Below are 25,415 nucleotides of genomic sequence, written 5' to 3'. Positions count from 1 at the left end.
CAGAGGCGGCACAGCTGCAGGGGACAAGGGTGGCAGCAGTCCATCTTCAGGCTGATGGTACCCTGTCCCTAAGCTGCGCTGATGGGCAGCTTGTCAGAGAGCTTTGGAGGGAGAGCTGCGGGTCCCTGCCCGCATCCTGCAGCGAGTGAGGGAGTCCTGGTGGTCCAGGAGCAAGGGTGAGGATGACCACGGGGTGAGGCGGCAGCTACTGCTCAGCCAGAGTTTGGAGTGTCTGCTCCGGGGGTGTGACAGCCTCACTGGTTTTCCTTCATGCTTGTCTTTAGTGGGTGCTGAAGGGTTGCTGGTGCACAGACACGGGGACAGGGCAGTGGAGTCAAGGAATACGAAATGCCTTTGCCAGTGTGACAAATTTAGAGAGGGACTTGATGCCAGCTGTATATGAAAGTCTGGAATAAAGGGCAGAAATGCATGTTCTGGGTCTCCTACCCGTGTAACGATTCAGTCTGGACCAGACTGACAGACCCTGCCTGCCTCCCCAGAGCGTCAGGTGAAGCTTTGAAATCCTCTCCGCAGCAGGCAGGGTCTGTGGCACTCCTCCTGCCTGCAAGGAAGCTGCACCAGCACAGGGAGCTTTTGTTTAAGCAGATGTTCTCTTGTTGCAGAGTGCTGGAGCCCGGGAGGATGCTGCTGTTACTGCTGGGTTGCTGTTTGGCTCAGCGTCCTGCATTCCTCTGGGTTAACCCCTCTCTCTCCCAGCCCAGCGTGCTTGCTGGGGCGGAGATGGGGAGCCCATTGCCTCCTTGGCCCAAGGCCTGGTATGCAGTTTGAGGCATTTCCTAGTTGTTTGTTGTCAGGGTAAAAGTTCTTGCAACTGGCTGGGACAGGCCCGAATATGCAAAATGGACTGGAGTAAGGTAGTTGTACCTTGCTGTGGAGGCGGCTGGCAGGCATGGCTGTGCTCGTGGTGTTACCTGCTGCTCAGCCCTGGGGAGCCGGAGTCCTTGGGTCTGTTACAGGTGCTGCCTGCAAAGGTGACCTGAAAGGGCAAGAAATGGGCTTGTGACCCTCTTTGCTTTTCTGGTTCTTGCTAACATACGCAGAGACTCCTGACCTGATCATATGAGAGACCGATGATTTTTGTCTTGCTGCTGGATCTGCAGCCTTCCTGCTTAAAAGTCTGGGCTTATTTTTCATTCATGTATTTAGTAGCAACATTGTTGTTGCCAAACATCAACTAAGGATAATATCGGAGGAAGGAAGTATCTGATTTCTCATTTTTCTCTCCTATCCCAGCTGTTGTGCTGAGGTCTGAAAAGTCATTACAGGTAATCTCCCAGGATACTGAGTGCCCTCCTGCAAGCCCAGGAAGGGGATTGCTTTTCTCGATACTGCTGAGGGAGATGCTCACTCGGACTTGCTTTATCTACCACAAATAACCAAAGGGCAGATTTTTGTACAAGTATCCTATAGCTTATCCTGGGCCAATTAATACTTCTCTGACTCAGGGATGGCATTTACCTGCTCTCCCAGGAGGGATGCACTGCTTTTAGTCACCAGTGGATTATAATTGTTTGAATTAATGTCTTCCTAAAAATACCCAAAGAAGCACTAAAGGGTCACTCTAAAAATAGGCTTGAAAAATGACCTCAGGAAAAGTCAGGAATGCACGGGAAATTTCTTCCTCCAGTCCTGCCTTTCTGAGGAAAGCTGGAGCAGCTGAGCTGCTGCTCTGAGTGGTTCCCCCTCGGTCCTTTGTGCTCAGCGGTTCTTGGGATTAATTGGGCTGGTGAGTGTTCAGGATTGGCCAAGGTATCCTGACAGCCAACGATCTTGCTTTAAATAGACTGCCAGGGTGTGCATGCTCATCTGCCGGAGAGAATCAGAGAGAGGAAAGAGGTTTGCGATAACTGAAAATTGTTATAATTATGACATAATTTGGACATCTGGAAAGTTTCAGCGTAAGCAGAAATTCAGCATGTGGAAGCTCATTACTGGAAAGTTGGGTAATGAATTAAGGGCCCGTTTGTCACATAAAGCCAGCTAACTGAATTCCATCCGCTGTTACACAATTAAACTTTTATGGTCTCCCAGCCTGTGATAGTGAACAGTACTCACGGGCTGTGTGCAGCCGGTGCATACATTTTCAAGGGTTTACTTTCCCGTAACTGTACAACCTGTCCTGATCATTCAAGCCTTAAATTGCTTAAAGGATTCTCCTGTTTCTGGGCAAATACCATGAAGTAAAAAGACTTTGTCCAATTGTGTGGATCAAGCCAAAGACAGAGGAGAATTTATCCAGCCAAAGACGTTGGCTAATGTTATTTATAAAGCGCAGGATAAAAGCTCATGTGTGTGAAAGCATGAAGCAAACACGGAGCAGAAGCTAAACAGCGGCGTTTGCAAAGCACTTCCATGGCGCATCACCGCCCACGTCAGAAGGACAGAGAGAAACCCCCTGCAACCCTGGAGCGCAGCGTCGTGGGCCTCTGCGTGCAGCAGTGGGGTGCTGAGCGGGCTGCCTGGGTGGGAAGTGCATGGCAGGGTGCCCGCTGGCTGGGGTTCACAGCAGCAGCCCCGGGCCTGGGGCGTGCGGCCGGGCGGCGCGGCAGCAGCTGGCAGATTAATGAAATGAGGGGTGAGGGCTCTGCCTTGCTGAGCGTGCGTGCTGCTGGCTCAGAGAACGGCCACGGAGCTAGAGGCCACGGCCGTTCGGCTGCAGGGTACGGGCTGCTCTGACGGACCACAAACCCCGCAGGGCCTGAACGCTGCAGCTGTGGCGAGGAGCAGTCGGTTGGGCTTGATGGCGTGAGTGACCGTAGCCCTGGGAGGCACAGGCCAGAGGATGGGGAGCCCTGGCAGCAGGAGGAGCACCCTTGTATCTGCCCAGAGGCCTGGCGGTGCTGCCGCAGGGGCAGCATGCACGGGCAGGTGTTTTGCTCCTAGTGCTCCTCCATTTCGGAGCCTCCCACCTGGTTCTTGCTGCTGGTGGACAGTGGGTGGTGTCTCTGGCCATGCAGCTCCCATGGTTTTCTCCCCGACTCGTGTGCGGTTCAGCCGCAGGGCAGCGAGCAGGCCAGTGAGAAGCCAGCCGACATTGCTTTGCTTCTCCCAGATAGTCCCTGCAGCAAAACTGGGAAAGTGTCCTCTGAAATGGCTGTTTGTTAAGGAGATTTATGGCCTAAAATGGAGTCTGACCCATCATCAGTCTGCTTTTGTACCATCCAGCTCTGTCAGTAAACAGCTCTGGTTTTAAAACAAAGACGGTGGTTGCTGGCCAGGGCAGCCTCCGGGCGGGTGGGGAGCTGTGTACCAGGGACCCAGGGGAGCATCGGCAGCGCGGCGGGACCCATTGCCAGCCTGCCCCCACAGGTGGGAGTATCCAGCTGAATAAATAACACAGGCTGGGAACAGGATAAGGTGGGAGCAGGGAGCTGGGGAGGGCTGAGCAAGTTCTGTGGCGATAAGGGCTGCTGCAGCCAGCGTCTGCTGGACCCGGGGAAATTCTGGTATCCAGGAAAGCCAGGCTGAGGTCTGTGCAGTTACAAGGCTGGAGTAGCTCCAGTGGGGCTCTGCGTCTGTACTAGTCACAGTGGGATTTGAGCCAGGCGCTTGAACAATAATTTCAACTGCAAGTATTGCAATTCGCACGGCCCTGTCTCCGAGCCCCAGCCGTGCCCCCAGTACTGCCGGTGTTTCTGCCGAGGCGTCCCACGATGCTGGGCTTCTTCGAGACACACACTCCACCTTGGCGGCTGAGCTTCCCCCCAGTTCGTAGTGCCCCACGTCACAGCCAGCTGACTTGTGATGAGCTGCGTTGCACAGTGTGTTTCATTTCTCTGTCTTCCCAGTTGTCTGGGGTTTTGGCACCCAGCGCAACCAGGATCATTAGTCTGACGAAAGCTGCTTCTCTTACACATTATGGGGAGGCTTTGCTTTTTCCTGTGTGGTTTGAGTCTCTTAACGGCCACTCTGCCAAAAAAAAAAAGGTCAAGAGCCTGCGACTGGTGTAGACAGCGGTGCTGCTGCGGCTCAGCAGGACGAGAGGGATGCTGTACAGGTCTGGGTGTCGCACCCCATGGCTGATACGCACCATGGTTAGTTACTGCTGTGTGGCAGTTTGAACACCCTGGCCTTGAACCTGCCATCTCTGCATGTCCTCCTGTCATTTCAGTGTCTTCCCAAGGGAGCTCAAAGAAGTTTTTGCCTCATGGAGACAAGAATGCAGCAACCGAGGCCGCCCGGACATCAGTGAGCGACTGATCAGTGCCTCCCTGTTCCTCCGGTTCCTCTGCCCGGCCATCATGTCCCCGTCCCTCTTCAGCCTCCTGCAGGAGTACCCGGATGACCGCACTGCACGCACTTTGACCCTCATTGCCAAGGTCACCCAGAACCTCGCCAACTTTGCCAAGTAAGCCGGGACGTGGGGCGGGGGGCAGGTCTGGGGAGGGGGCGGGAAGCTCCGGGTGTGTGGGCAGAGCCACGGCTCCGGCATCAGGAGCGCTGGCCGCTCCTTTCCTCGATGGAAAGCGCCTGTTTGTTTCCTGTTGGCGTTTCCCCCCACGTCTCTCTGGGACCCGTTCCCTCCGTGTTAGGTCAGGGAGATCATTTAAAAGTTTCCAAAACAGGACGTGTTTTATGAGCAGGAAAAGAGGCTGTTTTGACCACACAGACGAGCAGGGAAGGTGGCAGCAGGAGCGCCCCGGCATAGCCAGGCGCTTTGTCCCGTGACGGCTGTGCGGGGCACGGCTGGCGGCCGTGCACTGCCCGCCTCCCGTCACAGGCACCAGCAGGACCAGAACCAAGCAGCAGCAATGGTGTACATAGCTCAGGAGCTGCTCTTTCCCTCCTGCGAGCTCTGGGGCTTTCCCTGCTATTAAAATGCAGTTGTCTGAACTGAGAAGGTATGGAGAGAATGGGGGCACTATCAATTTCTAACTAAGCCCATTGGCTTGATGGAAACAAAGTGAGCGATTTCTGAAAATCTTCCCACCGGCTGCAGCTCTGAGCTACTTATCCTGAGCTCTGATAACAAAATGATGAGCTTTCTAAAACATGAACGGACAGTTTCTGTCTAAAGCTTCTTAGATTTGGAGACTCGCTTAGCACCCACGCTCGCAGTCAGGGATGCGTGTACATGCACACAGACGGAGACGGAAGACGTACGAGTGTGTTACACTAGATGACAGAAATTCTCCATATTCCTGACCAATCCCCGACTAAAGGGTTTGCAGATTTTCAGCACTTTGCAGGGAAGAGTCTTTAACTAAGCTGACAGTAGTCCAGCCAAAGTGATCAAGCAGCGCTGTCCTGCAGACGGCACACAGCCGAGCATCTCCTCGGAGGATCGCTGTCGCTGGCACAGATGAACCACAAGGCCCTCCCAGTTGCGCTCTAAATAAGACACCTTCACTGCAAGTGACATCTGGGTGGAGCGCTTGGAGGGCAGGCGGAGGTTGCAGGGAGCCCGAGGGGACGAAGGGGCTGGCCCAGCTGCGAGTGTGGCTCTCCAGGGTGATCCCCAGAGCGGCTGTGCCGGGGCAGCGGCAGCCAGCACGGCTGGAGGTAGCTTCAGTGCCCGTGGAAGAGTGGGGAGAGCACAGGATTCCTGCCACCATCGTTCACTGGGCTTCAGTCAGGTGCGGGTGCTTGGAATTACCAATTCTTTCTTTCCAGTGACCGGTCCTATTTCTGGAGGCTGTGCCCTGACCCCGCAGTAAGATATACTCTCTTGCCCAGAACAGCTTGCTTTCTCTAGCTTTCGCCTTCATTTCTATGGTGGGGATCCCGTGCTGACGAGGGCTTAGCTGGGTTAGGCTGGAGTTAATTTTGGTTCCCTGTTCCATGAGTTACCAGGTGCCTGCTAGCAACCTGGTGACCCCAAAGGCTTTGAAGGGTTCAAATGCCAGAAGGCATTACCTGTGCATGTACCTACCTCTTCTGTCGACTTCACTTCTGTTTACAGGATTTACCTGAAATTCCTATTGCTGTCTTGATAGGTTTGGCAGCAAAGAGGAGTACATGTCCTTTATGAATCAGTTCCTGGAACATGAATGGACTAACATGCAGAGATTTCTACTGGAGATTTCCAATCCCGAAACCATCTCGAACACAGCGGGCTTCGAAGGCTACATTGACCTGGGCCGGGAACTGTCCACTTTGCACTCACTACTCTGGGAAGTCATTTCTCAACTGGAGCAGGTACCCGGGGGGATCGCAGGGGCAGGCTCTGGGGGAAGCACAGTTGGCCAGTGCTGGGCATAGGCATCACACCACACACCTCCCCATGGCCAGCAGGTATCAATCCGTTAGCTGTATCTGTGCACAGCACAGCTGTTACTAAGCCTTAGCACTTCCCCAGCCTTTGCACGTGCTGCAGGAGTAGCTCATTCCTTACATCCTCCTCTGAGGCAGGTGAGTAGAGCTTTTTCCCTCCTTTGCTGTTTATCATGGGGAGGGCGAGGATGGAGGGGCAGGTGGGATGAGAAGGCAAAGCTGCTGAACACCAGAACTTTGTCTATCCCAGCAGATTCAAAAGGTTTCTTTTTAATTAAAAGGATTTTTGCCAAGAGACCTGGACCAGGCTTGGCTATAGCTGTCTTCCATATCTGAACTTCGTTAATCACGCTTGCTTCCTCTGCCCCACAGCAGCAAATGGTTTCTAAAGCCACATGTTCTGGGACATCCCGTAGCCTCAGCAGTGGGGTAAATGGTGGCAAAAATGCATGGTGTTAATGTAATTCACTGACGAGACTGTCCAGCAACTGGCAAAGCCCACAGTTCTCCAGCAAAAATACAAGATGTTGGTAGTAATTCTGCTGTCCTTCCTGCCCAGGGCACTGCAACAAAGCTCGGGCCTCTGCCGCGGATCCTGAGGGATGTCAACTCAGCGCTCAGTAACCCGGCCTGCGTGCAGGTCTCGGTCACGGCCGATCACACTGCATCCACGCCTAATGCTGGCAACAGCATCTCCGCGGGGCTACAGAAAATGGTGATAGAGAATGACTTATCTGGGTAAGAGCATAAAAGGTGGCCTGGCCACACACCAGGGAAATACTGAATATTCATCTACTGCCAAAACCTGAGCTCCTGCAGGGTCAGGCAGGACAAGGTATAGCGTGGAGTTGCCTGAACCATTGACTACACTTTCTGATCGCAGAATCAATACTGGATGTAGGTCAGCTCTGACTCTGGACAAAGCAGTGGGCGGTAGTGCAAGCACATGGCTCCATCCTGGGTCCCTTCTGAGCCAAATCTGGGGATGTGGTCTGGGAGATCAAGACCTTAGCAGTGCTGGTCTCAGCTGTTGAGATGTGGCTGCAGAAGCGAAATGTTCATCCTTTGAGGGCTTGCTTGTGCTAACCTCAAAGGGATGGGTATCGCCATTATGTTCATTAGGTCCTTGAGCATGCGAGATGAACAGGATTGGCCGTACCCGTCTTTGTAAGACATAGGGTATGTGCTGAATTCACTGAGATCCAAATCAGGACATTCCTCTAAGGGCTGCCAAGCTGTAGAGGCCTAACAATCAATTCCAGTCTACTCTGTCCAGTTTTTATAATACTGGGTGTTTTTAATGATGAGCAGTGATTCACAGACACAGTCACCTAACACACTCTTTGGCCTAATATGTAAGGACTTTCATTCATGGGGAAGGTGATGCTGTTGCAGACCTGTAATATTTGTTTGTGGAAAATGAGACGGGGCCCACACAAATGGAAAGACTGTGCTAGTAAAATAGTTTGTAAGTAAGTGGAAACGACATAATATTTAACAGGTTAGTTAGGAATGAAGGGCAGCGATTGCGCTGGACTTGCTTTAATCAGGGCTTTCATCTCTAATGCTTCCCAGCGTGAGGTACAATTATTTAAATCTAATGCTGTGGAGGATCTCTGACAATATGCTTTCACCCAAATACTTGCTTACAATGCACCATCTTTGATCAGTGGTGTATTCATATTAAGCTACTGCAAAGCTCTTTCTTCCTATCCACAAGAAATCAATATTGCATGAATGTATCTAACAGGAGGAGGAATGGGTGCCAGGCTTTAGCTCTGCTGTTAGAGCTCTGTCTGACCCTTGGAGGCCTAGCGTGGGTCAGGCCCCCGTGGTGCTCCACGCTGTACAAATGTGGGCCAGCGTGCCCTCCAGAGCTTACTGCCCGGCACAGCGCAGAGGACACGAGAGTGGTGCGATACAGCCGCTTGGGAGCAGAAGGGTGACGCGTGCCGTCGGCATGACGAGCAGACCCAGCCGGCGGGGCAGAGCCCCCAGGAGCGTGTCTGTGAATGCCTCCTGCACAGCACAGCGCTCTCGCCATGCGTCCGCACGCTCTCGCTCACCTGCCTTCCCCTGCCTGCTCCCGCAGGGCTGGCCCAGGGCCCCTCGGCACCCCTCCGTCCTCCCCGCTCCCCTTGCACCGTCCCCGCCCCAGGCCGACCTGGCCGGGCCAGCCCTGCCGCAGGGGCTGGGTTACGTCCCCGTCCCGCACAGCTGCGCCACGCTGATTTCTTCTGAGTGATTTCGTTTTCCTGCTCTGGGGCAGCATTCACAACTCTTCTTTTTTGTTTTGTTTTCCTTTCCTCTTCCTTACGCACTGACTTCCCCGCAGTCTGATAGATTTCACACGGTTACCATCTCCAACCCCTGAAAACAAGGACTTGTTTTTTGTCACAAGGTCTTCTGGGGCCCAGCCCTCGCCTGCCCGAAGCTCCAGTTACTCAGAGGCCAATGAGCCCGACGTGCAGATGTCTAATGGCAGCAAGAGTTTGTCCATGGTGGACTTGCAGGACAATCGGCTCTTGGACAGTGGGGCCAACGCGCCGGGCACGGCTGACTCCCTCAATGACAGTCAGTCGTCCCTCGGGCAGTTGCAGGGCGTATGGACTGCACGGACTCAGCAGAACAGCGTGACGGGCATGGCCACCGTGCGCCGGGTGGGCCAGACTCCCACCACGCCGAGCGGCGAGAGCGCGCCCGGCCGGCCCCAGCTCCTGGCGCCCCTCTCCTTCCAGAACCCCGTCTACCAGATGGCCGCCGGGCTGCCGCTCTCCCCCCGCGGCCTGGGCGACTCCGGCTCCGAGTGCCACAGCTCGCTCAGCTCCCACAGCAACAGCGAGGAGCTGACGGCCAACAAGCACGGCTTCGCCGCCCCCGCCGCCAGCGAGGACTTCACCCGCCGGACAGGGGAGCTGGCCCGCCGGCAGCTCTCGCTGACGGAGAAGGGCGGCCAGCCCACCATGCCACGGCAGAACAGCGCGGGACCGCAGAGGCGGATAGACCAGCCGCCCCCGCCTCCCCCGCCGGTCACCCGGGGCCGGACGCCGCCCTCCTTGCTCAACACGGTTCAGTACCAGCGACCCTCCAGCGGCAGCATGATGTCCTCCTCGCCAGACTGGCCAGGCAGCGGGGCCCGTCTCCGGCAGCAGTCCTCCTCCTCCAAGGGCGACAGCCCTGAGATGAAGCAGCGCACGATGCACAAGCAGGTGAGTTCAGGGGCTGTACCAGCTCTGCTGTTGAAGGGCCCAGGCGGGGTCAGCCCGTGGACTTGGAGAAGAAACTGGCCAGTGGGGGTTGCTACCATGGGAGGGGACGTCACTGTGGCTCTGAGTTACCACATCAGTGCCAACCCCGTGGTGGCACTGCATGTGGGGCTGTGCCTTGGCTCTTGCACCCAGCCTGGCCTGAGACGGAGGCCCCCCGGGGGCGGGGACACAGATCAGTGTTCGTGCTCTGTGTTCCTCCGTTGCGTGGCACGTTGGCGTGTGACTGCCGCAAGGCGGTAGGTGGCAGAGACACGAGGGCGATGGCAGCCATGCCTCTGCCCTGCGCTACCATCTTGTCACTGCTTTGCCTCTCCATGCCCAGACTCTCATCCCATGCCATAGTCAAGCCCGCGCCATCTCCCAGACGTGGACCAGGCCCTAATCTTCTCTTGTCACTAAGCGTCTCCCTGCTGCAGCGCCCGTCCCAGCAGAGCCGCGGCACTCCTGGACGCTCCTATTTGTTTGCTCTGTGAGACCCTCCCGTAAGTGCAGCTGGGGAGGTGAGAGCGGTAAGGAAGGAGCGTGCTCCCCGCCGAGAGCGACGTTCCTGCTGCGCAGAGCTCTGCAGTGATTCAGGTCCCAGACCGCATGCTGGTCTGCACAGAAATAAGTTTCACTATTTGTGGTGCTAAAATTGAAAGCAGTAGGCCACAGACCCCGGGCCCTCTGGTTTTCCTGGCATGGGTAAATTGTTTTTCTAGTGCTCATTTATTCATTCTACATTTCAGAACTGACCCTATAGAAAACTGACACAGTAGGGCCTCTCAGTGCCTAAAGGAACAGTTTTCAAAGTAATGCAAACCCAGAAAATGCGGACAACTGGCAAGAGCTCACTGCACCTCGGCCCAGACACAGTATTAAGGCACCTTTTCAGCAGTACAGTGTTGAAAGAGCAGGAGTTGGTGTAACTAACTCTCCTTTACAAAGCAGCCATGGAGGCCTTTGTCAGTGCTGCCCATTGAAGGCTTTTTTATCAGTCCCATCTGGAGCCGTTCTCTGCACACGGTATTGATTCATAAGCGCTGGCATTAGCAAGCGTGCCATGTAGCAGCATTTGTATAACGCGGATCAATACTCATTAGGTACAGAGGGCGCAGAGCTCTGCAAGCAGCAGCAGCCTGTTTGGTAGCAGAGTTTCTTCCAGAAAGACAACGGCAAACTCTGGGTGACCTTTGGAAAGCCCTGGCCAAGTTGTGTTCGCAGATCTTTCCTCCACCCACCCCTATTGTCCTCTCAAAGTTTCTCTCAAGACCTGAAGTCCTCAGAATGCCTCTTCTACCCTTAATCTGCACATTTTACTTCTATGTTAGCAGTATCCGCAATCCATGACGCCGCCTGCTCGTAGTTGGTGGTATTAAATGCTATTTGAGAGAAAAGAAATCCCGTTCGGTGGCCATTTTAGGCGAAGTCCACGAACCTCTTTCCTGGCAGCCAGAAGCGCTTCTTCTACTTCTGTAAGTTCATCTGCTGAACTGACTTCCAGAGCGTCCCAGGCCAGATCAGATGTCCTTTTTTACTTCTTCAGAGAAGGAAGAAAGAGTCAGAAGGCCCCATGCACAGAGGGCTGAGTTCTGTTCGTTGACAGCCTTTACGCTGCTGAAATGAAGCCGGGTGGCCGCTGCTCCTTGGAACCAGACATTCTGAGCAGCCACCACAGGTGCAGTGCCCGAGCTGGAGATGCAAGGGAAAGCAGAAAGCTGCAAGCCGGTGAGGATTTATAGCAAGTGATGGTCATGAGTCGAGTCCACAACTTCTGATTTAAAATTCTGGAAGTAGAAGACCAGACTGGAAGACGGCATGGGAAAGCCCCCAAGTCCAGTGAGGCGATTAAACCAGTCTCCACTCTTTCCAAGGACAGAGCGTCCCGTTCTGCTGCTTGCCAGTTACTGGGTTTCTCTTCTGTCCAGAGGTTTGAATGAAGGAGAAAGTCCCCGACATTTCTGACTTGTTAACTTGAATTCCCTCGACCAAGTCATCCAGATCCCTTGTGTTCATCCAAGCAACTGTTTAGTGCAGTATAGAATGAGCCAGGCTAGAGGGGAAATAGCTGGAGACTCACTTCCTCAACCTTGTGATGCGGTTGGAAAATATTTAGGCAATGCCATTTGCAGTCCCTGCCCAGGCTAGGCCTGAAAAGCAGCAGCTGTGGCTCTAGCTCACTGACCGTAGAGCAGCGCTGCTCCTTGAGCTCCCGTAGCTGCATGAACAAACCTAGAGATGAAGTTCTAAGATGTCAAGCATTTAGACCTCACCGGCATCATAAATGGAGTCTCAGCCAGAAAGAAACCTTTATTTTCCAGGAAGACACCTGCATGACCAAAAGTAGCATTTCAGTTCGCAGACCTGGTTTTATCTGTACGAAAGCTCCACAGCAAGCAAAACGGCTCAGTAAGAGAGGCTGAAGGGTTGAGTGCAATCTCAGTTTGCAGAGTGAACGTACCACACCAAACCAGTCTGAGTGCAGCTCGGCGCTTTCTCAGGTCGTGTCCTCCTGCGGTGACAGGGCCCGCTCCGAAACCTGGGCCCGTTACTTTGGGCAGGACCCCGTTGCAGCGCACCGTTGTACGTCTGTTCTGTGGGGATGGCACAGGGAAGAACTTGGCCTGTCAAAGGCTCTTTGACCTAAAATAATATGAGGTGCAGAACAGGAGTTGTTCCTGCTCCCCAGCCCTGAGCGCTCTGGTAGCTCAGACTTGTTCGTTGCTGTTTGAGCAGCGTGGGAGAGGGCTTGCTTGGAAGGAAAGTCTCTCTCCAGCTTCATGACCATTTCTGTTACAGGTTTTTCTTTTGTTATGGTTGTATGTTTCATTGTAGGCCCCTTCTCCTGTGAACCCCAATGCCCTGGACCGCACTGCTGCTTGGCTTTTGAATATGAACATGCAGTTTTTAGAAGATGAAAGCATTGACCCAGATTCCAAGCACAGGGATAAGCTCAGGAATAAGGACGAGCTCAGCCAAGCAGAAAAGGTAAAACCTGATTGGATTGAAACAAGTTTCTAAATAGAGAGAGGATTTCCTTGAATGTCGTTCATCTGAGCACCCTGGGGACAAGGCGGGCTGTGTGGCACGTCCCTGCCCAGGAGAGACGGGTGTCAGTTTGCTCCGTGCCTGGCTGCTCAGCCTCGCAGGGCGCTTCTGGGGAAAGTTTGGGAGGTTTTTCACACACTCAGTGACTGGAATTACCCTCTGGTGAAAGCAAGTAAGAAAAACAGGAGCCAGGCATCAAGTGCTAGTGCTGCTCTGCAGCAAAGTCTGAAGCCAGCCAGTGCTCGTTACTTCCCCCATTCCTACTTCCCCCAGCTGCAGGGGGAGCAAGCTTAAAAAGTGAATTAAGCACACCTATAAAAGAGATGAGAGCGAGGAAAGGCAGCCTCATGCCTCTCAACAGGGACATGTAGCAAGAAGCAACTTCCATGTCCAAAGGCTGTAAAGAGATGAAGAAATTAAGTCCAGCGTCTGGTCTCAGACAGCACTGGGGCCGGGGTGAGTTCGGTGGTGCGGTGACACTGCCCCGAGCTTACGGCTGTGTCACGCAGGCTAGGTAGGGCCTGCCCAGTCTGGGGCTGTGTCACTTCCAGAGTATTCAGGGGGAGAAGCAGGGACGAGACAGAGTAGGCCTGGCTAGGGGTGAAGAAGGAGGGTTAGAGAGAAGGATCTAGGAGTCAAGAGCTGAAAAGATCCCATCTTTGCTGATTGCTGCTTCTGCAAGGTGCTTTCTCAGCAGCCTGGCTCTGCCAGAACTGCTGCAGTTGGGCACAGTTAGCATTTGGGATGTTTCCTTCTGTCACAACCACCATGTGTTACCACCTGGTCCCGCAGAACCGCAGACATCACCCTCCCTGAGCCTCTTTCCTGTTTCTCCAGCACAGACATGTTTCTGTTACGATAGCCTTCCTGCTCTCATTCTGCTGTGCTGTATCATTTTGGGACTGTCACCTGTTAAATTCAAACGAAATGCCGAAGGCAGGTGTCGTAGGGACTGGGAGGTACAAGGCGACGGCTGCCAGCTGCCCCAGGAAGAGCGTGGCAGAGTTTTGTGAGAGTTAAGCCCATTTCTTGCTGACTTTCTGCTGCTTGGGCATTCCTGTAAATACACAGACGTACTGATCAGATAGCAGCTGACACAGAAATGTGTGCATATTTAGCAGGCTGTCCATGTTTGCGGAGGGGTAGAACTCTTGACTACCACCAAGGCAGAGACAGTAGTAAGCAGCAAATCAAAGCGAAGGCGTCAGACTGGTGCATCATGCACTGGGTTATTGCTGCGTTCAGTCACTGAGGGGCTTCAGAAAGGGCTCGGTGCTCATTCAAGTCTGTGATGGAGCTGGCAGTGGCAAGCTTTGCTGTTGCAGTGGGACTGAAGTGAGGTGAAAAGCTGAAGGACCACACACTAAGAAACGTGTGCTGGCCTTCTCCAGCTCACACCTGCCAGCTCCCGCAAGCAGGCAGATGGCCCTCCGGTGCGGGCACTGTGCATGGCAAGCGGTGCCACTAATCCCCTTCCTGGCAGCCTCTCCTGTGAAACGGGCTCTGCTGTTAGCAGGTGGGCACTCACAGGGACTGCTCTGCTTCCATGCCAGCCCGAGGGGCCACTGCACCCCGGGCCGTGCCAGGCTCGCCCCGTCCTGTGCAGCGAGGGGCTCGCCGGCACGGGGCCTGCTCAGGGTGGACAATGGTGGGATTACGAACGCTGCGAGTATTGTAGCAAACGGGTCCCTGCCCCAAGTGCAGAGGGAGCCCCCCCACCCCCACGAGCCTGCTCTCTCATGCCCATGCAGCATCTTTTGTTACTTTGCTGTCACATCAGTCACTGACATTAAAAGATCGCCATTAGCATAATTTCTCTTCCCATTACTGTAAGAAATGAATGGTAACCGAGAATGAGACAAGTGTCCTAGAGACAGGAGCGACTCCTTCGGTCTCTGAGGCCTCTCCTGCTATCATTTGAGCTCACTTACGCTGCTTCTGTTTTAAGGCTAGGGTAGGTATATAATCTTTCCTGTTTGAGCAACTCCCTTCTGTCCGACTTTAGTGCTTCTGTGCCACTGTATGAGCATTTGTGTTCCTTCATCGCTCCAGGTTACGTGTGCAAACCGTGTCGTTTCAATGCCGCAGTAAAAGCTTTGCTAAAGGAAGAACAGAGCGATCTGTTGTGCCTGTCCCTGCCCAGGCAGAAGGAGCTCAGAGGTCCTGCCCATCTGCCTGCCACGGCTCGAATACTTTGGCAATTCAGGAAAAGCCATCAGCATCATACATTTTCAATCCTTAGCTGTTGTTACAGTTAGTTCTGCCGTCAGCCGGTCAGTTAGTGGCATGATATTAGGCAAGCACGTGGCTTTACATGAGCCGGGGGGGCGGCTGAGCGGTACACGGGCAGCAGCCTGGCTGCGGCCCCCTCGCAGAGAGCTGGTCTGCTGGTCAGACGCCCCAGCAGGACTCTCAAAACTGGGACATGACCAAGTCCATCGGTTGAGTGCTTACGCAGGTGGCGATGGCCAAAGGGGAAGGCCGTATTTCCAGGTAGCCAAATCAATACACAGTTAAGCACATTTCTGTCCGTTCATGACTAACACTTGCAGCTTTGTAACAGCTTTCTTGACTCAGCTGGAAGTCTTTTTCCCATATCTGACTCATGAAGCAGCTTGTCAAATTATCAGCTGCATATTAATTATTCTAAGGTTATTCCAGTTGAGATTTAAAAAAAAAAAAATTCCAAATATTAATTTAAAAATACTAAGTCCTTTGGTTTGTTTTTTTTTGGTACAGATGTGCTGGATTTTTCTTTAGCAAAGCAACTTGTAATGAATGCTGTGCTTCTGCAATAGCTGAACCTAGTTTTACTGAGTTAGAAAGCTCTTAATTTTTTTGATTGCTTTATGTGATCTGTCTGCTGCTGATTTTTCAGCTTCATCTGAATGAACAGTACAGCTGTGGGGTGTTGGCTTCACGCAGCAGCTCTTCGCAGAGCGAACCCTGGTTTGGCATCTGCTTGCATTACTTACAATGCTGGCCCCCAAAAGGCAGCAGTGCTCAGCGCCCCTGCTCACGCCAGCGAGTCGCCCTCGCCGTGCTGAGGGGTGAGCACTTCATCCCGAGGTGGCCGCGGCCTGCGTCGGGCACTGCCGCAGAGCCTGGCAGGAGGCAGGCAGCACTGACAGCTCCTGCCTGCCTCCCAGCAGCTCCAAAGCACCCACATTTATTGGTGTAAACCGAAGAGCTCATGTGTAAACCCAAAATCCCACCAGCGCAGCTTCCCCTGCCTGTGTTCAGCCCCGCGCTGTTAGCGTGAGGAAGATGCCGGATGCGATTGCCATTCACTCGCTCTAACCTGCATTCCCCGTGTGAAATGCCAGACTCTGCTAACAACCCATTCTCTGAACCTGCCAGTGACCTGCCCGCCCAGTGGAACCCAGCATCGCTCCTAGCGCAGTGTGGAGAAGACTGAAGAGGAGGTTTCGGCAAGCGGGGTTATCTGACACGGGTTTGCAGCTAGTCTAATGCAAGGAGAGGGGCATGACTGTTTTATGGGAAACCCTGGCAAGGGCAAAGCCCTACTAGGTAACATGCCACATGTGTTTTCTCCTCCTGTGTCTGTCCTTGCGTGCTGTAGTACCAGCAGGACCTAGTGGTGCTGCAGGACAAGCTTCGCATCTCCAACAAGAAGCTGGAGGAGTATGAGACTCGCTTCAAGTGCCAGGAGGAGACAACGCAGAAGCTGATGCTGGAGTACCAGGCCAGGCTGGAGGAGAGCGAGGAGCGGCTCCGGCGGCAGCAGGAGGATAAGGAGATCCAGATGAAGGGCATCATCAGCAGGTACAGGGGAGGTGGGAGTGCTGGAGGTGACAGTAATCAGGCAGCATGGCTGGCGTTAGAGCTGACCCCTGCTCAGGAGAACCAGATTTCTTTGGAGGTGCAGGCAGGTGTCTCATATGAGTTTTCCAGCATTTATTCACTTTCTGCCCTTCTGGGTTACAGCCCCTGGGAGTGGGGGTGGATTTCAAGCCCTGACTCTTTGGGTGCCCCTGTCGGTGTTACCTGGGACAAGGAACCCCCTGACATTTTCCTGAATCACAAAGGCAAAACCAGGCGGGGAGAGGTGGCAGCCCGCCTCAGCATTCGGGAGATCTGGCAGGCTTGCTCTTCTGTTCATATAAGTAATAGATGTAATGATTAAAATGCTCTTTTTCTGATGTTTAGCTAAAGATCTCATCACCATCCCATTACTCCTAGCTATAGATCCCTTTCTCCCACCCACTGGGATGTGCTGTTTACATTTGTCCAAGATGTAGACTGCTCCAGTGCAGCGAGCTTCACCTTTACCTTTACCTGAGCCAAGCCAACGTGGTGCTTTTAATAAGCGCTCCTAAATGGGTCAGCCTTCACTGTTCTGCATCACTTAAGCTTTGGGACAGTCTGCTGTAGAGGTCTCTAGAGAAGAGACCATAAGAAAGGCCATAAGAAAGACTGGTTCTAAACTATTGGTTTGCGTGTAAGAAGAGGTAGTGCCAATGGCTGCGTGCCTCCTCTGTGCTTGAATGCACAGCTGCGGGTCCTGGGAGCATCTCAGTGTGTGCCTCAGCACTACAATTTCAGATGAGATGGTTTGACCTGCTGTGGGTGATGGGAGCTGCTCTGTGAGGCCAGTTCTGTCTGTAGAGTGTCTTTTCTGGTATTTCACATCTCTTCCTATGTGCTTCAGAGATGTACATCACCCCTTTGCTTCCTCGGTGTCAAGGACTGAGGACATGATCTGTATCATTCACTCTGGGTGGCTGATTTAGACGCGTGTGAGACTAATATCTGGGCTTAGCAGCCCAGAAAAATACAAATGAGTTTTGTTTTTTCTTGTTTCTTTGGCTACCAGACTGATGTCAGTTGAGGAGGAGCTAAAGAAGGACCATGCAGAAATGCAGGCTGCCGTGGATTCCAAGCAGAAGATTATCGATGCACAGGTGAGTCCCCGATACCAAGGCCTGCAGCACTTCTCAGGGTGAGTCTGCCGACGTGCAGCCTCCCTGCCATGCAGCAGTGCCAGCTCAAGCGTGGCGAGACTGTGCGCGTGGGTGAGTCAGCACCAAGCTGCAGTCAGTGACAGAGCCGGCCAGACTTCAGCAGGATGTGATTTACTGTCACAGCATTTGCATTTGTACAGCTGTTTCCAGCCTTGGAGCTTGGCAGGTGACACAGAGGATGTGGCGGGTGGCAGTTTGTGGAAGGATCATTCCCACAGTTCAGGCAGTCTGTGGAAGGGTCACATCCTCGTTGGCTCAGTCTGAGGTCCCTGGGGCTTTGCTTGGTGCATCGTGTTCCAGTAATGCTTGTGGGACCTGGATACAAGGAACACAAAGCCTGGCCAGAGCAAAGCCAACACTTTTTTTTTTCCCAGCCTTTGGGTTGTGGCTTGCAGGATTGGGAAGCCCAGCTATTGCTATAGGTAACAATGGCAGAGGAGCATCACACGATGGGTGCAAAACACTGTGCTTGGAAAAGAGAGTCTGAAAATACAGCCCATAGTCTTTTAATTTGTCTAGGCAGAGGCATCTTCTCAGCAGCTAGGCCTTCCTACGGGTTGTGGCTAGGTGATAGTATATTCTAGGCTTACTCTAACAACCCTATTAATCACTTGTGAGTCACTACGCATGACTAATTTACTGTATAGATAATTAAAAAGGAGATGAGACAGTAGTAACTTTGTAAAAAGAATCACTGTTCTTCTGTAGAGTAATTTATTGAAAGCTAGTAAATCACCACGTTCCCACAAGTGCATCGGGCAAAGCCTAGCAGCTACCGGGGCGTCTGTCAGGTGCGAGCGGTGCAGCCTGCAGCCTGCCAGCAGCTCTCGACAGGCTGTCCTGTCTCCTGCCATCTTGTGTGTTAAAGTGAGGCTCTTACCATGAGCCAGTCTACGCTGTTCTCTTCTTGCCATCTCAGGCTGTACAGCAGTGTTGGATGCATTCCTACGTGGACCTTCGAAGTTACACACAGGCAAACTACTCTGCCCCTCTGCGTTGGTTCTGTTCTCTCCCGCTGATGGCAGGCAGAGGAGGATGATGTCTTGTTCAGTGTCGCAAAGAGCAGGAGTGGCAGAAGCAGGCTGCAGCACGGACACCCTTGCTCCCATCCTTACGATACTGTAATGTGTGAGAGTTGCCATCAGAGCCATCCTGGGAGGCCACAAGTTGTTTAAACTATTAATATACACTAACAAAATCAATTAAACACTAACAGGAATAACTATCTTGGGAGGGCGCTAGGTTTTAGAAGAAGAATCTTACAGCCTTTGTAACAGCTGCAGTTAGAGCAAACAGTACAATGAACTTCTGTGTAACTGAAGAATCAAGAACTATGTTCTCTCCGTTTTGTTCAGGATGCTAAAATTAATTTAGCTCACATTCCACAGGCAAAGTACACTTGAGGCCCTGCTGATAGCAGTGGATTTAAAAAAAAATGCTGTGTAGCACTTGAAAAACCCCCACCTAAGAATGCCAAAGAGAAAGGTCCTGGTCCAAGAGGCCTCTGGGTCGCTGTCTCAGGACAAGCCCTGGCATCACAGAGGGACAGGTCTCCATGCGTTCCCACTGACTGTTCCCCTCTGCCCGTTCGTTTGCAGGAGAAACGCATTGCTTCCTTGGATGCTGCCAACGCACGGCTAATGAGTGCCCTTACTCAGCTGAAAGAGAGGTACAGCATGCAGACACGTAATGGGATCTCCCCCACAAACCCAACTAAATTGCAGATTACAGAGAATGGAGAATTCAGAAACAGCAGTAATTGTTAACCCGCGGAGGGTGCTGCCGCAGGAGAGGAGGCCTGGCCAGAGAGACCGTGCAGCAGCAGGTGTGAGCCGCGGCTTCAAAGAACGGCTGCTCTCTCCCCCCAGAGAAACCAGCTCCTTACTGCGGACGGCGCGCTTGACTGAGCCTTTGTGGGAGATGCTAATGCCAGCACATTGAGGGGACGGAAAGATCGAGTGTGAGATGAGTGGCATAAGGAAATAACATATATTTGAGAATCGCTGTCACTGTTGGATTTAAATCAGTGTTTAATGTTTAAACAAAAGTAACCTTTTCCTTCTAAACCGCCCAAAGGATATGCCTCACCCCTCCCAGCAAGGAATAACGTCCTTGTCATTGCAGTAAGCGAAATAAAGGGAGCTGGGCAGAGCCTGCAGCAGGCAATGGCCCAGTAAGTCCAGTTAAAGTGTGCTGCTGGATGTAGCCGTACGAGGGATGGCAGCAAAGCTTGGCCTGCTCCTCCTGTGCCTCCCCCTGGAGCACAGCCCTCTCCCAAAGCAAACCCCGGGCCGAGCCCAGTCATCTTCCCATATGTGGCTCTTGTGAGGCCACTGACTTTTACAGCGGGTGACTGTCCGCAGGGCATTTACGCAGCTAATTAGGGTTTAATTAACTCCACCCATACAGGGGACGCAGTCCAGACGGAAGGTCAGGGCGCACTCTGTGCGATGTGGTAGCCAAAGGGGTGCTGCGTGGGGAGCCACGGTGCAGGGCAGTGGAGGGGCACGACTGGTGCTGCTGGGGCTCCTGGGGGTCCCTGGGCAGCCCAGGGGAGCAGAGCAAGCCCAAGGCTCTGGCACGCAAGCGGAGGGAGGAGCTGGCACCTGCTGAATGGCAACTTGATCCCACTCTACAGCTTCTGCTCTCTCACAAATAATGGGGAAGAGTCTTTGTAAGCAATAGCCCCAGGGCACTGTCCCCCACTGCACACTTCTAGCCACAGAATAAAGTAAATGTTGCCTGAGCTTGGTCCGCGAGCTGTGAATGAGGTTCAGGGGCTGGATTTCCTGGTGCCCGTTGCGGTAGAGGGGGAGTGAGGGGCTTCATGAAATGGCCACCTTCTTGTTTGACAAAGGGTTTGTTATGGGGATGTAATGCTCTGTGCAGAGATTTTTACTATTTCTGGGGAGAAAAACAGACAAAGAAACAAGAAAAAGCCCTGAAGAACCATGAAGATCGGTAATTATATTTCTTTTCTTTCACAGTATGCATTAGAAAAAAAAAGATCCCATTTTCTGGAATACTGTCCTCTTTAAATTGGGAATGAGCACTGCATGGAAATTAACCGGCTTGAAGAATGTAAAACATGGTCATAAGGGAGTAACCAACAAGAACAGCAGCCACCACCGAAAGCCCCCTTGTCAGGAGCACTGTGCAGGCATAAGCCAGGATTAGACTTTCCTAACTGCTGAAACACGCAGATTCGGCACACTCAGACACGTTGTGCTCAGCGGAGGGGTCACCTCCTTAACGGGGGATTGTGCCGCTGACCTGCCGCCACGGTGTGTTTGTTGGTTTGTGGTTGTTTGGTTTTTTTTTTAAGTTAGCACTTCATGACTCCCACTCTCAGAGCAGGTCACTCTTACCACGAGCCAGAGAGATTTCTCTGAGATACGGATGACAGTGTACAGTGTACAGGACATCTACCTATTCCTCCCACTAAAGTTTAATACACTGCTCAACGCCTGTCCTAGCTCCTCCTGCCATGTGTAAATGTACAGTCAAAGGGACTAGGATGTTCACTGAGCTCTGCACAGCTTAGGTACCGTCTCCAGCCTCACCCTACCTAGGCTGCCTGAGCAGGACACTGTTTGCCAGTAAGCTCTGTATTGCCATGCTGCCCCCAGCCATAAGGCTCATTAACAGCATTCTTCCACATGCAATTGTTTTCAAAATTAAAGATGCTTTTTTTTTTTCTTCCTAAACGTTTTTCTGTTCCCTGGAAGCCCTGGGCCAAGCCCGGTGCGGCTTGGTCCTTGGAGGAGCGACCGTGTTGCACTGAGGTCTCCACAGCCCGCCAGCGCCTGCAGAGTGGTGCAGTCACACAGCAGACCCCAAACGGAGCTCCTCAGAGAAAAGTAATAACTAAGTATTTATGCCAAGTACAGTCACCTTTGAATTTTGGAGACTAGCACAGATGGCTTTGAAGAACCTCACAAAACTGACACGGTTACAACTGGAGAAAGACCCAGACAGGTTAGGAACATACAGGGTACTGTGAACCGTTGGGTACGTACACTTACATCCGCCATTGTCTCAGAGTCAAACCCATTATAAGAACCTTGCAAAAAGACTACTTTAAACTGCTGTTGCCCTGAGATGTATGTTTAGAGCTGATTGTTTTTTGAGTTCCAAAATATTTGCGTTACGAGAAACCGAAGTTTTTCAAGAGAGAAGTAACATAGAGGAATGGAAACGCTAACAGGGCCCGGGGGCGGGCGCCCCACCAGCAACACGTTTCCATTCGTACCTGGAAGTAATTTGGGGATGCAGCCCGCGCTCTCCGTAAGAGCTGGAAAAAAGAAATACCCCAAAAACCCCACTTGTTTAGTACTGAAGCTAAGCACAGTACAGCTTAATCTTCACAACCACAAGCCAAGGCACTGCTCCCCCCCCCCGATCTGTCAGAAACTCCGGGTTAACCTCAAACTTGCTAATTACCGAACACACATTGTTCTGCTGAAATAGCAGGAAAGCTTAAATCCTTCCACTGCGAGTTATTAAACTCTTAAAAGTTCCAGTGCCAACACCTTCTGGAGTTGTTGCTTAGTTTCCTGAGCCAGTATGAAAAGAAATTCCCATCAGGACGAAGTCTCGTTACAGTAGAGATCCCCCCTCCCCGTTTTCCCTGTCTCCTGCCCTGCAACTGTCAACAACTGGACCTAAACGTGACCCTCCCTGCAAAGGTTCGGGGGTAGGTTTTAAGATCCAGGCTCAGTTCAGTTCTGTTACTTCAGTTTGTGTTTCTGTTATTTATGAACTGTACATGTATCTGTGCGTGCGTGCGTGTATGCGTGTGTGTGCGCACGTGTGTGCACACCCGTGCGGGCACGAGGGAGCCAGTGCCTGCGAGCCCCGCGTGGCCGCGTTACCCGACGTGGCCTCGGACCTGGCGTCTGGCGTAGCAACACCAGAGGCAGTCCCAAGAGGTGCTCGCAGCACCAGAGCAAAGCAACCACTACCCGAAACCTTTTGTGACCTGCTCCATTTTCTTTTTCGTTCTTGCGCGTTCTGCAGTAAGAGGCTGTTCTAGTGCAAACTCGTCAAAGTGTAAACGAAACGAAAACACTCAGATTTTTATCTTAATACAAGTCTTAATATTTTTTTGTAAATGTTTTCAGTGTTTACTGTAACGTATCTATCTCACTAACAGTTGTATATAGTAACTTCTGGTGCTGCTTATTCGGTCAGGATTTGGCTGTATCTCACTGCTGTTTTGGAGAGGTGGACTCAGACTAGCAAATCTGGATCCAGACACAGCTTGTGAGCTCGGCCTCCTCCCTCTGGCGCTCTGGGAAGGGAGAAAAGCCAGGGATCCAGATTTGGGGGTGGTCCGCCTCGAGGGTTCTGTTTTAAGAGTTTTGATTTGGGGTTTTGTTAAACTGTAGTGAACCCTTCTACAAAAAGAGCGCTATTTTGTGTGAAGGGGGATGAAATGGACCGAACGGTATCCTGAGGTCTCTGCGGACTGTAAGTATCATCCTTTTGGACAGGGATTATGGCTTCAGTGCCAAAAGACTGGAGGGACCGAAGTCCTTCCCCACGCCAACTAATACTACAGTGTAGTCACCAGCCCCTTTTGCACCAGTTCAAGCAAATCCTGCCGCCATCCAAAGAGTCCTGCATCACTCTGCATTGTCATTTGAGTCTGGTTGGTTTTGTTTTCTGCTTTTGCAGCCGTAAAGCACTGATTGCACTGTGAGAACATGCTGAATCCTCTGGCCTGGCAGCCAGCCCCGTAGGTTGCTACAGGTTGCAGGACACAGGTTCTGCTACTATGAATATTCCTAAAGGGAGAAAGGACTTGGTGGACCTGAGAGAGGCATCACAGGCTCTCCTAGGAAAGCAGTCAGCAAGTAATAATTTCCAAACTTTAGCGCACTCATAGGCTTTTCCCTATTACTAAAGTCCATACCCAGACGCAATAGAAAACATACTGAGGTCTGTTCTGTGATGAACAAGAAGATCTTTCGGTCACAGGAGATGGAAAATGCACTGATGCATTCAGCCAGGACAGCCCCGAGGTGTGGCTCGTAGGTGTGAGCTGCAAGGGGCTCGTTTCCCCCGGCGATCCCGGGGCAGGGGTCGCAGCCCCTGGGAGACGCCTTTCTGACAGCAGCACCTCTGACCAGCGGTGTCCAGCAGCTCTGCCAAGGGCACTGCCCTGTCCGTAACGTGTAGCTTTGCCTGCAGAGCGTGAAGCAGAAAATCCAAAGGGAACAGCTGTGAGACTGTCCCTGGGGTAGGCGGAGGGCTCCCGTGCAGCTCTCCGTCCTTCCCGCCCGCAGCGACTGGTGGGGTCAGCTCTCCCCCAAAGGTCTGGGCCTCCAGCCTGGCCCGTCCTGCGGCCTGACGCGGGTGAGAGTGCGTGGCCTCGTGGCCACCAGGAGGTCCCTTAACTGGCCCCAGGAAGGGGCACTGCCCACCTCCAGCTAGGTCTTTGACCCTTCAGAGGAGCCTGCTTAGCCGCAAGGCTTGGACGTGTGGCACCTGCCCTGAGATCCGCCGAGCCCCGCTCTAACCCTGCACACCTAACTGTTGCCTTTTTCTTTTCCCTTGGGGAGATTTACACATGGGGTGGGGGGAGAGGGAGGACAGCAGCAGCATGCTAACATGCAGCTCATGGGCTTCACAAACCAAATCCAATCTTGAGGGTGTTGCACAACATTCAGAAACAACCACGCTTTGAAAAAGGGTGTCACGTCCGAGCATTGACTTTCACAGATCACCTGAGCTGTGACATTGCTGTAAATGCCATGTGGTTCTGCATCAGCTACCAGTACCCCAGCGTGCAGCCTCCATGTTCACATATTCCTTTATCATACATCACTGTGTCTTAAGATATACCTCTCTCTGTATATCTGCTTAGGCTGATACTTGTTCCTGATAAGCAGTCGCTATGTTTTATATCCTCTTATAAAGAAAAACAAATCTTTTTTTGTAAGTATGTTTAAAAACAAAACAAAAAAGCAAAGTGGAAGTGTTTGCTGAATCTCCTTCAGCTCCTTTTAAACTATGTAATAATGTACAGAGAAAGTTGTTGGTGTTCAAAGAAATGATGTGGCCGTGCAATTTATGTACATTTGCAATTAGAAATATTAAAGATTTATTTAGATATTTTACATAAGTGCTCCAGCACCTCTACTCAGTCATTTCCACTTTCTAGAGCATCCTAGCACACGCTGGCCACACGCACACACAAGTACTTGTCCCATCTCTCTCCCCAGATGGATCATCTATAATGCTACTGGCAGTAGCATTTCAGCCATGGCTTGGCTGACCACCACCTTCCCGTCTAGCACCCAGCGCACAGCTTTGGGGGAGGGCTGGGCGCTCGGGGAGGCGAAGGGGACAAGCAGCTGCAAGGGCCCGCAGCCCCCACGACTTGGCCAGGAGCCACATCGCTGATTTGGGCATGTTTGGAGCAGCGGTAGGGGCAGGAAGGAGAGGACGCTGTGGGAGGTGGCAGTAAAAACACTGATACCAGCCAGCGTGCTGAGGGCCAGGGACTGGCTTTGACTGGGACGGAGGATGCGCGACAGGCTGGACACACGCTCTCGTGCGCTAAGGCAACTCCAGAGGTGGGCAGACGCAGCAGATCACCATGGCTGGGCTCACTCAGCACAGGGAAAGACACCCCTCTTGCCCCTCTGCTGACAGGGAGGGTGGGCTGGCAGAATTCTGGCACCAGACCGTCCCTGCCATCCCAGGAAAACCCCTCTCCAGCCCGTGCCCGGGCACGCTGACCCACCAAGCTGCCCGGACGGCAGCGCTGGGCTGCACAAGGCTGTTACTGCCTGGCTGACCCTGGACAGGGCAGCCTTCTGCTGCCCACCCCCTGCCTGTGCATGCCCCTGCCCACCGCCCACCTCTCCTTCCAAACCGCCCTTCTTCTGCC

General features: G+C 52.7%; 1 protein-coding gene across 8 annotated transcripts in view; it reads left to right on the top strand.

The window, feature by feature from the left end:
* Positions 1–24,644, top strand: part of DAB2IP (DAB2 interacting protein) — a 204,521-nt gene extending 179,877 nt beyond the window's left edge. For 6 of the 8 annotated variants that reach the window (XM_064468964.1, XM_064468961.1, XM_064468967.1 and 3 more), the window contains 8 exons: positions 4,133–4,369; positions 5,958–6,159; positions 6,794–6,972; positions 8,570–9,443; positions 12,318–12,470; positions 16,114–16,316; positions 17,368–17,455; positions 19,114–24,644. In XM_064468964.1, the coding sequence (XP_064325034.1) occupies positions 4,133–4,369; positions 5,958–6,159; positions 6,794–6,972; positions 8,570–9,443; positions 12,318–12,470; positions 16,114–16,316; positions 17,368–17,455; positions 19,114–19,281 (2,104 nt within the window). In that variant the 3' untranslated portion in view covers positions 19,282–24,644. The remainder of the gene's footprint in view (positions 1–4,132; positions 4,370–5,957; positions 6,160–6,793; positions 6,973–8,569; positions 9,444–12,317; positions 12,471–16,113; positions 16,317–17,367; positions 17,456–19,113) is intronic. The other 2 variants (XM_064468963.1, XM_064468962.1) reach the window with 2 other exon arrangements.
* Positions 24,645–25,415: the final 771 nt, after the last annotated feature.

Source organism: Phalacrocorax carbo, chromosome 18 (genome assembly GCF_963921805.1).
Source record: "Phalacrocorax carbo chromosome 18, bPhaCar2.1, whole genome shotgun sequence".
Lineage (NCBI taxonomy): Eukaryota > Metazoa > Chordata > Aves > Suliformes > Phalacrocoracidae > Phalacrocorax > Phalacrocorax carbo.
Note: the sequence above shows the minus strand (reverse complement) of the source record. Positions and strands in the feature narration are given on the sequence as shown.